Raw genomic sequence first — 13723 nt, forward strand, 5'->3', positions numbered from 1 at the left:
AAAACCACAAAGAGGTGAACCTCAGTGACATGTGGCTGAATCAAACAGATATGTTGGCCCCACCTGACCACCATGGCGTGCTCTCAAAGCTACTAGAACACCCCTCAGACAAATGTGTTGTGAGCTGGCCCCCCTCTGCGGCTCGCTGCCCATTCAACTCAACCAGCTCTGGCAGCGGTTCAAAGGGGGTCTCTGACCTGCAGCCGCAGCCGCAGAGCAGAGTTTACCAGGGACCGGAGGGGACGACCCCAGCAGCAGCAAACCAAGTGGATTACTCTCGTGCAAACAGAGCTTTTATCATGGAGGAAGCAGAGGACCCTTATTACGTCACTATGTATTACCCAGGCTCAGTGTATGTGGGTGAGTACACACATATCCAAAGAACTTTCACTCAGCAAAGTCAACAAACTCGTCAGAGTATACACATGACAGGGACTCTTTCATCTCTTGGGCTCTTAATCTGTTTCGAGTAGGAGTTCAATTATTTTCTTTCTGAGAGGGGTGCAGGAATTCAGATGAGGGGGTGGCCAAAGAGGAGAGCAGAGGGATTTAAGACGCCACTGCTTATCAGCAGGGTAACAGACGTGCTGCAGCGAGATGTGACGGCGTCAGTTAGAAGACTCTTTCAAAGTGAGCATAGCAAAGGAGGACATGCCAAAACAGCTCGCCGTGCAAACAAGCAGACGCAACAGAAACATGCAGAGAGGGAAGCAAAAGACTGGTTACAGGAGAGCAAATCAGAGATAAGTGTGAGTACTGCCACACAGACCCTGCAACACTGTGAGGAATCATTGTATCACAGCTACAATGCAAATACTGTGTAATGTGTCCATCTTAAATCCTGCAGTAATATCACAGGACAGAGATTAAAAACTCTTCATCTCCCTAATGAGAATCTTTTTATCCTGTTATGAGGTCATTCAGGATATCATGGCTCAGTGGTTTCCAGACTTAATGGTTTGTGGCCAGTTTAAGTGGCTGTAGCTAATGACAATATGTGAAAGAGTCACAGTTTTAGTCAGTGGATACATTTCACTTGCTTATCATGGAGATTAAATAGTAAAACATGATCTTAGTGGCTGTTCAATTAAACCATTTTAGAAAAAGTACGAATTGTTGGGGAAACATTGCTGTGTTGTTTTAATGTTATTACACATTAATATATCTAAAGCACTATTCTCTGGTACAATTTTGACTTTGACTTTTTTTTACAAATATAGCTATAGTTACCTTTCATAATCTTTTATAAATCTATAAAAGATTATACAATTTTGTGCTTTTTTTTAAATATTACATGAGTGGTGTCAATACATTTTGGTTTGTGAGATGTTATTATTTCCTCTAAACATTTCAGATTATTAAAAAAGGTTAAAGTATTTAATACATATTCCCCGATCAGAGAAAGGTCGAGAGAAAAGAGTGAATTTGTGCAGCAGAACTTAGTTTTTCTTCTTTTCTTCCACACAAAGAATCCGAAGACTCTTTAGGTCCAAACTAACTAAAGCTAATTCCACCTCAAACAGCTGCAAAAGTAAAAGGAGGCATTATCCACGACATAATAATGAAGAAGTAAAACATAAGAAAAAATACAATTTGATTTACTTGTCGTGAAGGAAATTTATCTAAACCACACAGTATCTGCTGTTAATATTGATACTGGCTGTCCCTTGACACACAAACATAGCACACATACTGTTATTAGATAACACATTGCCCACTGCCCACACCCACGTAATGTATATAATATTATTGTAAGAGTGGGAGCCCTAACCCTCAGCAGTTCAAATGTACAGGGAAAATTCATTAGGAGCAGAGTCACTGACTTGTTCATCAGGGTAAAAAAAAGAGTTTCTTCACTTTTAATACTCTAGGTACATTAAGATGATAATACATGCAGGACTTTAACATGTATTGGAGCCGGGATCAAATACAGAAAATTCTTAACGTAAGAAAAAGTTGAAGCATGTTGATCTAAGACAGGGAGCAGAATCCTTATTGTCTGTGTGCTTCAATAAAGATTCACATCTTCTGCTCATACATGAAAACTTGAATAATGGCTCCAGATTTCACCTAATCTTAGAGATCCTCTGTAAGTAGTCCTGTGTGGCTGTTTTTAGAAGAGGTCCCTTTGAGGAACTGTTTTACTGCGCGTGCGCGCTGCATCTCCCCACTCCCTCTCCTCTTGTCGCCGTGGTAACGGAGGAGGGGGGCTTACGGGAGGAGAGGGACCGGAGCAGACTCTTCACCGCAGCTCCTCCGGTTTTCTCCGGTTACACCTCGTTATTCGCGGGAGTCGCAGCAGCATCTGCTCGGTCGGTGAAGAAGCAGAAGCAGCTCGTCCTCACCTCCAGCACATTTCTACCGTCGGTTGACCGGGGGTCGGTGAGTGTGACGTCTTTACGTGCCGAGCCCACCGCCGCAGCTAGCAGCTAACGTGGGGCTGCTGCTGCTGCTAGCGGCTGTTACACAGCATGGCTGCGCTGAGACAATGGGGTCGACAGGCTGGGATGGAGACAACCCAGTGTTTTCTATCATAATACAGACAAGCTGCTGAGGAGCGTCTGCTATGAGGGAAACAGGTTCAGCAGAGCACCAGCAGCTGGAGTCTGCCTCAGCCCTGTTGGTCTCTGCAGCGCAAAATGAGCGATGCTCTAATTCTGTCCATGTGTGAATGTGCATGTGAAGCAGGGAGGGATTAGAAAGTGTAAAATAAGGTGAGGTCAGACAGATGTAAATGTGCTAAGTATGGCTGCAGCTAATGTTTATTCTCATGATCAACAAACCTGGCATTCATTTCCCCCATTAATTGTTGATCAGGTCTATAAAACAGAAAATACCCATCACAATACCCCTGAGCAGCTTAAATGTCTTGTTTTTTCCAGTCTATGGTCCAAACCCTTAAATATACAGTTTGATTCATAAGACTGAATGCCACACAGAGATTGATCACGCCGGAATAATCAAGTTATTGACGTTTTTGACTTAACATGTGAGGTAAACAAGGCCTCATGGAGACTGACACATAGCAGAGCACAGACTGTACCTCCACCGAGGCCCAGAGATATCACGTTCACCGCATCAGTCCTCTAGACGTGACTGATTCTCTCCTTCGAGATCCATGAATTATTCCCTGGGGATTGGGGGAAAATGCATCTCACGATGTTAAAGAAAGGGATGTGCAGATCTGCGACTAAATGGAATGGGCTCTCTCTTGGCCCATGTCCCATCCCTCCACCAATTTATATGGAAATCCATTCCGTGGTTTTTGTGTAACCCTGCTGACAAACAAATGGACAGGGGCAAAGACATATCCTCATTGGTGGAGGGCATTATCAAAACAGCTGCTCGTGGACTAACCAGAATTCAATGTTGCAGCTCTAGTGTCAAGACTGTCTAGAATAATAGTTGCTCTTTGCTTTCTAACACACTTTCCTCTTAAACAGATGTTTTTGTGGTCATTTTGCATCTATTTGTGGTTGTATTGTGTCTCTTTGTAGCCGTATTATGTCTCTTTGTGGCTTTTGTTGCTTTGAGTCTCTTTTGGTCGTATTGTGTCTGTTTGTGGGTGTATCATGCCTCTTTGCAGTTATTTTTTTTTCCTTGTTTTTGTTTTGTGTCTTGTTGTGTTTTGAGTCTCTTTTGGTTGTATTGTGTTCCTTTGTGGTCGTACCATGTCTGTTTATGGTTGTGTCCTGTCTCTTGTGGTTACTTTGAGTCTCTGTGGGTGTATCCTGCCTCTTTGTGAGTCTTTTTCAGTTGTATAGTGTCTGTCTGTTGTGCATCTTACTGTGGCTGTTGATGTGACTTTCCAACAAGACGTTGTTCCCAGTCCCTTCATATGGGGGCGGTGCACTGAGCGGAGCTGAAGGTCTGCTGTAGTGAATCAAAGTGACAGCCATTTCTTCAGTGACCTAAATGATCTGTATCTGGGACTGTGGCTGGGCTGCAGTGACTCGGAGCGTGGCAGCAGGCTGCTCTCTGTGTAGAACCTGGAGGGCCGAGGCTATCCACGACCTGCTTCATCCTCACGTCTGTTCCTGTTACCATCTGTCCGCACCGCTTGCTTCACTTGAGGAGCTGATTTAGGAAAAAACTGCTGTGGTGTCAAACAGGAGTGTCAGAATCTTCTCAGAGCAGTTGACTTCGTATGAGAACAGTAACAGTGGCTGAACAAGTATCTGCTGATTGAATATTTGATTAATAGACAACTTGTTGCAGCTCTACTGATCACAGTCGGAAGAAGTTACACGCAGAGATGCATCAAAACGTTTTACTTCCAAGAGTTATACTTAAACTCTGGGTATCTGCCGATACTGAGCAGAATGAACTGACCTACATTGGATTTTAGAGGACGATACTGAGATAAAAAAAAACGTACAATGATATATTGACTGATTTTTTTAATGAAACCTCTTCAAGTATTTCTAAGTTTTTTAAACTGTGACTAAGATATATTCTTATCACACGATTGCAGTGCAACTTGTATCTATAATGAAAGCATATTGTATATAATCCTTATGCACTGTGCAAGCACGGTCAGGAGATATAATTAATCTACGTCAGATGTTTTAAATGTTTGTTGTTTATCAAGTGTTTGTCATTCTGTGCCCATACAGCAGAGTTTAAAACTACAACCTTCACTCATAAGCAAATATTAGTCTTTATACTTAAAAGAAGAATGCGATTAGAATACTAATAGCAGGATCTTCAGCAATTTCTTTATCCAGGTATTTGTACAAAAGTTCAACAGTATCTGTTTTTAGAAACAAGGAATATACATGAGAAAACGTGTATTATTGTAATCATAAGCCAGCTGCAACAACCCACTTCTCGAATGTAGAGCGTATAAGGAGGAGAGGCTTCAGCCGCTCTTCTGACCTACTTCTACTAATGAAGCAGATTTTTCTGGTCATGAGAAAGCCCTATTATCGTCTTCTCTATTTTCTCCATAGACATGTCAGACGTAGTTCCTCCAGAAGTGAGACCAAAACCCGCCGTCCCTGCCAAGCCCCCAAATGTGGGGGCTCCTTCCCCCTCCAGCCCCTTCCCACCCCAGGGGCTGGGCATCGGAGGAGGCGTCGGCGTCCCTGCTCCCCTTCCAAGTGGTATTCCAGTTCCCATCGGGAGTCATGGCCCCGTAGCCAGTCACGTTATTGGTCATGGCGTGGGCCACGGTGCGGCCAATAGTGGGGGTCATGCTGCAGCGCACAGTGGAGGTCATGGCCACACTGGCTCCCAAAGCTCCGGCGGGGGGTCCACACTGCTGGGATACATTGGTATCGACACCATCATTGAGCAGATGAGGAAGAAAACCATGAAGACAGGATTTGACTTCAACATCATGATGGTTGGTAAGTCACACAGGGATTTGTCTCGCGATCTTGTTAGTTCTTCCTTTACACCTGCACTGTTTCACGTCTCATTTTCTCTCACGTGTGGGGCCCTCCCTCTCTTCTCAGGTAACAGCGGTCTGGGAAAGTCGACTCTTGTCAACACCTTATTCAAGTCCCAGGTGAGCAGGAGGAGCGCAGGATGGTCCCGTGATGACAAGATCCCCAAAACTGTGGAGATCAAATCAGTGTCTCATGGTGAGTAAAGGGGGCGAGAGAGAGAGAGAGACACAACATTTGTGTGTGTGTGTGGAGAGTTGTGTTAACATATTCCAATACGTTTATCTTGTCAAATTTGTAAACATGTCATAGAATCTGTTTATATGTGCTGAGATTTGCAAAAGCATATAGGAATCTGTAATGAGGTTTAAAGTGTATAGGCTAAGTGAAATCTTACCAAGGGGCATACGTGAGCGGTCCCCTGAATTTCTTCTATCTTGTGAGGGGGGTCCTTGGTTGAGTAAAAACGGAGAACCTCTACATAATGACATGGCTGTCGACATCCGCTGTGATTTATAGCATTTGGTTGAGTGAAATTACGAACATTGACATTCTGTAGCGTTATTTGTTCAACTCCATCATGACCAATGATAGAATTTACTCAGCTGTCAGTACAGATTGTTCTTGGACCTACCGATTGGATTACTGACAGCTTTGACTTCATGTAAATGAATCAGTCCTGGGAGCAACACAGAAACCATTGTGTGTACAGTAAACTATAGGTGCATCAGAAAGTCTTTAAATGACCTTTATTTAATTTACATTTTGAAATGGTCTCTTCTGGCTCCGATTTTCTTTACCGACTTTCTCAGCCTGGAGACTTTAACCCGGCAAGTCTTCGTTTGTCAAGCTGTTCCATTATAATAGGGCATTTCAAATGAAAAACACATTCAGCAGTTGGTAAAAGGAGGCGCGCCTTATCTCCATTATGCTAATAGAGGCTAGTTTCAACAAGAAATGAGAGATTGGTTTGTAGATTTAAGCTTTGTTAGTTTGTCTTGTCTTATGCAAGTTAGACATTTCATAATGGGGAAGATTTAAAGCCTGAATGATGACAGTTTATTGAGAATGGTGTGAGGAATCATGATTGTGGAACACACAACACACAAATTATTCCATGAAACACGAGCTTCCTGCTGGAATAAACAGAGCCGAGCAGCAGCACACAAAGTCCAGGCCCCTTAACTAGCCGCCATTGTTTAGTAATCCATTTTAAAGCTATTGTGTGTCTGATTTTTTTGTCCGACAGTGCCCCCCCCTCCCCCTATGCAACAATTTGGCAGACAGCTTTTTACGACATATAAGATATCAGCTGGTGACTGTTCTCTGTGTCACACAGTGTTGTGCTTATCATGACACCTGGGACTGCTAATGTGGCAGATCTGCCTGCCAGTTAGGAGAGACTTAACAAATTTAACAATAAGGGGGTGGGACTGTGAATCTAGAATAGAACCCCCCCCAGGGTCTAGACACTGGTGGTGGTTGATGGAATAGAGAGAACACTGAAGATCTGAATGGGACGATGACTGGACTGGCTGATTGGGTTTGTGGCGAAAATCTGATCTCATTAACAAAAGCACATAGAGTGAGCTGACCAGAAAAAAGCCAGGCGATCGAGACAGAGAATTGTAAATAAATGAGTAATAGAGTCGACTCATGCTGTGGGCGTAATGAACATACAGTATGTCCTTTATGATTTATCAGATTTATCAGATTTGATCTCCATTTGTTTGTTTGTTTGATCTGTGTTTCAAGGACTGATATTTATGACTGTGTGACCTTTGGTTTGGATCCAAAATATGGTTTCATAAGGGAACCGTTGGGCCTTGGCAGCGTGTGCAGTGCTCTGAGTGCCTTTCTAGTTTTTCACTGTGTGGAAATGTCCAATATCATATACACATTAAATACAGATGATATTTATTTTTGTTACAGTTATCGAGGAGGGTGGTGTGAAGATGAAGCTGACTCTCGTTGACACTCCAGGCTTTGGGGACCAAATCAACAACGACAACTGGTGGGTTCTCAAACTCCTGGATCAATAAGGCCTTAGAAATAATATAATAAATCATTATTAACTTATTACTATTTTTCTGTTTGTATCTTTCAAAACTTTATTTTTAGTTCAATTTCCCCATAACGACTTTTTAAACCAAGCTTTATGTCCCACGCTCACTTGTTCCTCATGTATCTGAAGCTGGGAGCCCATTTCCAAGTACATCAATGAGCAGTATGAGAAGTTCCTGAAGGAGGAAGTGAACATCACCAGGAAAAAACGCATCCCCGACTTCAGGGTGCACTGCTGTCTCTACTTCATCTCTCCAACTGGACACTCGTGAGTCGATTCTTACTGTCAGAGCTAGAGATGAGTAAACTAGAGATTCCACACACGCACACACTCCCATTTATCTGAATGGCCAAAAGTGTCACGTCTTTGTATTACAGACAACACACACCTCAATGTGTCCTCTGAACACTTTACAATTAGATGCGGCTGACAACTGTTCAATTGCTTTTTAATGGATAAACGGATACAGTCTGTTGTGAGTTACGGCCGCTGTACCTGATCCCTCTTAGCCAGGGGTAATCGAGACAGACAGGAGGTATTGTGTTCTGTCAAACAAGAACTGCGATATAACCTTTCTGCAGTTATAAGCCCCAATCTTCCAAAGCATCCACGCTGTAAATCTTTTGTAATTGTTACAAGATCAGGGAAAGGTATGAGACATGTCGAATAAAATGGGCCTCCGTCTGCTATTTGTTACCCTGCGTTCAAGCTCTAGAGGAGAATCGGGGGGGTTTCATAAATCTACCTGCTAACTCACTTCCCTGTCTCCTCTGTCATCTCTCTCTTAGTCTTCGGCAGCTAGACCTGGAGTTCATGAAGCGCTTGAGTCACTCGGTCAACATTATCCCCGTCATTGCCAAAGCAGACACGATGACCATTGAGGAGCGACAGGAATTCAAACAGCGGGTGAGTTCCATCGAATATTGTCCCACTAAAGCTGGATGGTAATAATTCAGCTTATTGCAGGGAAACTAGATTCAGTGTAAACATCATTTGATGAGTAAACGAGAAAAGTCGGCAGAGAAATACCAGAAACTGTTTCCATTACTTTGTTTGACCAGAAAACTGTCAAGGTTTTCTTGGTCGTAGTCTTTACAGCTTCTCTAATCAATGTATGAATCAAAAATGTACAATATATTAACAATAGCTCTAATGACAATATACAATATGAAATGAGCAGCTACAGAGAATAACCACCTATGGCTACAGTTCCCCTCTGCTCTAAAGAGCGTCTGTTAACTCCTGATTTTAATTATACGGGTCAAGACTAAAACGAATTTCAGATTAGAGTGAAGATTGGATTACATTTTTTCAGTTAACTAGAAAAATGAATCCAATTGAATGCTAATGTTACTCTGCATCAACTTGATGTGTAAATAAGCCTCGGTTTGTTCATCATACGACTTAACAAGGTTGATTATATGTCAATGCTGTGTTTTCACTGCCCTCAAGTGGCCAAAAATATAATTTAATGCAAGTTAATAAACAGTTTAATTGATTTTTATAATAAATGTCAGTTTTGTCTATGTACAAAATATAGGCTTATTGGATTAATTAATTCTTATTAATTTATCAGAGTTATCAGTATCAAAATGGATTTGTACAGATGTCAAATGAAGACAATAATAATAATAATAACTTTTTTAATTGAGCCGCTTCTAGAACCTGAATCTGTTACAAAGTGCTTCACAAAGAATGGGAACTTAAAATAACACGTGAACAAAATATCAAAAACAACCAACTAATACAACATTTGAAATCGAAGACAAATAGCTATAAAGCACATAAAACAGTTTAAAGTAAAGGGATGAAGGGTGAATATTTTTTTGCGTTGTGTCTTTCTCTAGGTAAGAAAGGAGTTGGAGATGAGTGGGATCGAGTTTTACCCCCAGAAAGAGTTTGATGAGGACATGGAGGACAAGAGCGACAATGACAAGATCAGAGTAAGTAGTTCTGTTGGTTCTTCTTCTCTCTCTCAGCCTCCTGCCCTGCTTCCTCTGAACATAATGTCAGGGCTCTGGAAAATGTTGTGCGTCTGTTTCATTTCATGAACCTTGTGCGACTCTCTTCAGCCCAATGAACAGTGTTGAACGTCTGTCCACAGGAGGCGATGCCCTTTGCTGTGGTCGGCAGTGACAAAGAATATCAAGTGAATGGCAAACGGGTTCTGGGAAGGAAGACAGCATGGGGAATCGTGGAAGGTGAGTGAAGTGGAAGAAGTCCCATACAGTCATGATATTGTTTATCTGAGGTAAAACACATGAAATAAGATTTGATTCCACGTCTTTTTGTTGTTGTTGCAGTTGAAAATCCCAACCATTGTGAGTTTGCTCAGATGAGAGATTTCCTGATCAGGTAAGAAAAAGCGTTTTAATTAGTAAGTATTGAAATCTCAAATTAAATCGGTAAACCTGAAGAAATGAGCAAATTAGAAGCTATGACATTTAATTAGGATTTGACTGATACATTGATCTTTTTTCTTCTTCCTAAATGTCAGTCATTCCTGAGATGACCACATAATTAATAGCTATAAATAAATGTAGAAAATATAATGTATAGTTGTTGGCTTGTGAGAGAGTATGAATTATATATTTTACCCTTTTAAAAATTCCCTTGGTTCATATTACTTCCTAAATCCAGATCTTCTTTTGGAGTTGAATTTCAGCACTGTAATAAACTATAAACAATTTTTTTAAAACACATTAACACAGATGCATCTATGGTCCAAATAGATCAAAACTAGTAACATGCTCCCTCTGTGTTTATGTATTTCTTTCTCTCAGGTCCCACCTCCAGGATCTGAAGGAAGTCACCCATAACATCCACTATGAAACTTACCGCGCCAAGAGACTGAACGAGAACGGAGGTCTTCACCCCATCACCTCCAACGGCACCCAAGAAAGCAACCTGTAGTCAGTCAGGGGAAGAGTAAAGGCAGAGTGAAAATTATGTTGTGCAATGAAGCTCATAGATGAAGCCACAGAATACTATCCTCACATAGATTAGTGTCACTTAATTTGTTTTTTCTCCAAACTTCCAAACAATCAATTTAATCCTGAAACATATCAAAACCCTTCAGTTCGATTTCAGAGTAATTTCCCTAGAATATTTGGATGAAATGTGATTCCCACACAGAGATTTAGTGCCATTATAAAGAGGAACATTTTATCTACTGCCAAAGTATTTTCACTCATCATTGTCTGGCTAACATGAGCTTAGAAAGTGCCACTTTATTGTGTGTATAAGAGGCTTATTTTTATGTTTTTGTGTCGTGAAGCAAATGATGTTTAAATCCAGACACATGATCTACTTTGCTCTCAATATAAAAATCATGATTCCTGTGTAGCCAGTTGACTCTATACTTAGGAGTTTTTTCAATCCTCATTTAGCCACTGCTTATTTGAAGAAACCCTGCGGCTCTGTTGTCAGGACAACTTAACAAACGTTGCAAGCTCGTCTCCTTCTGTACTCAGATGAGTTTTCTCTCATCAATGTTCCCTCGTGCTGTTGGATTTTATCATTTGGAAATAGTTTGTGCAGACCTGCGAAATATGACTAGAGACAGCTGGAACGAGGCAGCACTGTGCGTGACTGAGCTCACTCAAGATTCTGTGACTCCATGATTCACCACAGTAGAGCAAAACGTAAGAGTTTGGGACAGAGGAGTCGTCAAATGCATTTATGCTGTGTTCACCTGCATTAGTTGATGATTTGTTTTAACACTGATGATTGAGAATAATTATACAACGAATCAGTTGTTTTATTATGATAACATTTTAACTTTCTGACAGACTAGAATGAGCTATTTTATCACTTAAATGAACTACATGCACCCAGTTTTGATGTTGAATTAAAAGCCTGCAGTATTTTCGTTTAAATTATTTTATTAATATGAATGAACAATAGCATGGCTAATAAAAATCTAATTTCACATAAAAACTCATCCAACAAGATTTGTCATATATAGTGAAAATGAATGCTCAAGTTTATTTTAGTTTGCTGATAAGTGCAATGCAAAGTTTTACTGAATCCTGACGGGATCCTGACGCAGACAAAGGACAGTAATGTGCTTGGTTTGGTGTTGAGGCCAGTTTAAACTTCCTCCTGTTCACCACTTGGTGGCAGCACTCTGCAGCATAAAAGCAGTGACTGAACAGAACAACAAACAGGTTTTCAAATCCAGCTTTGATTCATGCTGATTCTGCAACTTCTTTTCTCTGCATTTTTTCAAATATGAAATCTTATTTCATTTCCCAGTGATATTTATAGAGTTTTGGTCCTTGGCTGCTGTCGGTAAAAACTACTATCTCTCTCCAGGTCCTTGTTTACATAAAGCTTTAAGCTTTAACCCAATGGTATGCACTCGCACCGCAGGTAATAAACACGTTTACCAAATTTTCACACAACATTGACACTTTTCTGCCACGTGCAGCCTGCAGTACAGCGCAAAAGTGCCAAAACTATTCGTTATTTAATCTTTTCAATACCTATCAACGTTTTTGTTTGAAGTTGATCTTGATTTTATACAATCATACACGTTTGTGCGATTTTGACTTGAAGTGTTGTGTCTGCAACAAAAACATTGTAGTCGTCTGTGGTTTTAGTGCAGTCAAAAGTTTTCAAGCAGAAATTTGAAAGTGTTTATGTGTGCATGCGTGTTTCCATGTTGCCTGTTTGCCTATACAGCCAATGTGTTCACATATCAATGCAACTTATCAATTATTTCTGAGTGTGTGACGTGTACATTAAATTGTTACATCAAAAGTTTGGGCGCTGCTGTCTTAACTCTTGTAACTACACCGACGGCTCACCACCCACATATCACCCATCCCTTTGAATGAGTAGAACCTCACAGTGCACATTTGTTTAATTACCACTTTTTTCAAAGTTGCTGTAACACATTTAGAGATAACTTCAGGTGTCACAATAAGTTATTTATACATTAATGTTTTATTGTGATTCATTCTTTATTAAATAAAAACACATATCCATCTTTCTTTGAAATAATTGTCTAATGGATTGAAAAATGATCAATTTACATTCAGTATAACACAAACATTCACATCATACCATTAAAGGCTTGAATAAAGATGTGTGATATTTCTCTGCAGTTATTATAAATGTTCATATCAATTCATAATAAATAATCAGAATTATAAACTTTTTATGAACCATTTTTGTGTTTATATGTGACGACGTAACTTTCTCTCTAGTGTCAAGGGAAATTAACTCCTCTCAGAGATGCACCAAACTGCTTTAATGTGTAATGAGTTCTTAATGAAGATACATATCAACAGATTATTGTTGGTAAACCGCTCACAGGCGCCTGGATGCAGAAATATCCTATAAAATGTCATAAAAATAAAGATCCTTGTTGGTTTAATTGGATGCACTCCACTGGTTTGTTGTGGAGTGATAACAATATAGTCCATGTTTTTATAACAAAAAGGGTGAATAATATTTGACCTCTTCACTGCTTTCCAATGAGGTAGAATTGACAGGGGGAAAGATTTTAGGAAAGATCTTCAAGTGAGTTGTATTATCTGTTATAGGGGATTTTTTGATTTGACACGGGTATAGCTGCACGGCGGGTTCTCGCCTGTCTGTGTGTGTGTTTGTGTCTTCGCGTGTGTGTGAGTGTGTTTGTGTGTGTGGACAAAATAACTCAATGCATTGATGGAATTTCACCAAACTTGATTGGAAAATTACTTGGGAGGGTGTCTTTCGACGATTAACTTTTGAACCTGAACGGTCTATCCAAGTGATAAAATTAGAAAGTAAAAAAGAAATGATGGAAACATGCATGTCTATATAACTATAGACATGGACCAATGCATTTATGGATCGACAAATAATTAATTATCATATAGTAAATATGATTTCATCAGGATGTCACAACTTTACAAACACTTTACAAAATCTACAGCTTATTTAGATTAACCAATCATCCTTCATCATATGGTATAAATTATGTTATTATGAAATTGAATGTTTCTTAAGCGTTAGTATTGCCTGATGGGTATAAAGTTTGCACAGAGGCGGTGCATTACCGCCTCTGATGCTTGTCATTAATTTTGTGCTATTATAGTTTCTTTTGTGGTGTTCCACAGGGTTCCATCTTTGGACCGATACGTCTATTCCCATATACATTTAGTGTTTCATATACACCAAAAGTGTTTTTTGGACTCAAACACTTCACCCACCCGCCATCAGTGGGGAGAAGATAATGAGCGAATTTTCATTTTTCATTGAACTATCCTTTTCAGAT

General features: G+C 40.3%; 1 protein-coding gene across 2 annotated transcripts; it reads left to right on the forward strand.

The window, feature by feature from the left end:
* The first annotated feature begins 607 nt into the window (after positions 1–607).
* septin3 (septin 3) lies at positions 608–12448 on the forward strand. Of its 2 annotated transcripts, none has more exons than XM_062388643.1 (10): positions 608–749; positions 4953–5351; positions 5460–5588; positions 7323–7404; positions 7585–7722; positions 8244–8361; positions 9303–9398; positions 9560–9656; positions 9759–9810; positions 10239–12448. In XM_062388643.1, the coding sequence occupies exons 2-10, from the start codon at positions 4955–4957 to the stop codon at positions 10366–10368; spliced, it is 1239 nt and encodes a 412-aa protein (XP_062244627.1). In that variant the 5' UTR covers positions 608–749; positions 4953–4954; the 3' UTR covers positions 10369–12448. The 2 variants fall into 2 exon arrangements, with proteins under 2 accessions (XP_062244627.1, XP_062244626.1); XM_062388642.1 differs by lacking the exon at positions 608–749 and adding an exon at positions 2208–2382.
* Positions 12449–13723: the final 1275 nt, after the last annotated feature.

The sequence above is a fragment of the Platichthys flesus genome, chromosome 5 (genome assembly GCF_949316205.1).
Source record: "Platichthys flesus chromosome 5, fPlaFle2.1, whole genome shotgun sequence".
Lineage (NCBI taxonomy): Eukaryota > Metazoa > Chordata > Actinopteri > Pleuronectiformes > Pleuronectidae > Platichthys > Platichthys flesus.

Excerpts from the sequence above, each read along its gene's own strand:
- septin3 (XM_062388643.1), top strand. The coding sequence starts at position 4,955 with ATGTCAGACGTAGTTCCTCCAGAAGTGAGACCAAAACCCGCCGTCCCT. Across the intron at positions 5,352-5,459 it reads CTTCAACATCATGATGGTTG|GTAACAGCGGTCTGGGAAAG; the intron begins GTAAGTCACACA and ends CTCTCTTCTCAG. Across the intron at positions 9,399-9,559 it reads GCGACAATGACAAGATCAGA|GAGGCGATGCCCTTTGCTGT; the intron begins GTAAGTAGTTCT and ends GTCTGTCCACAG.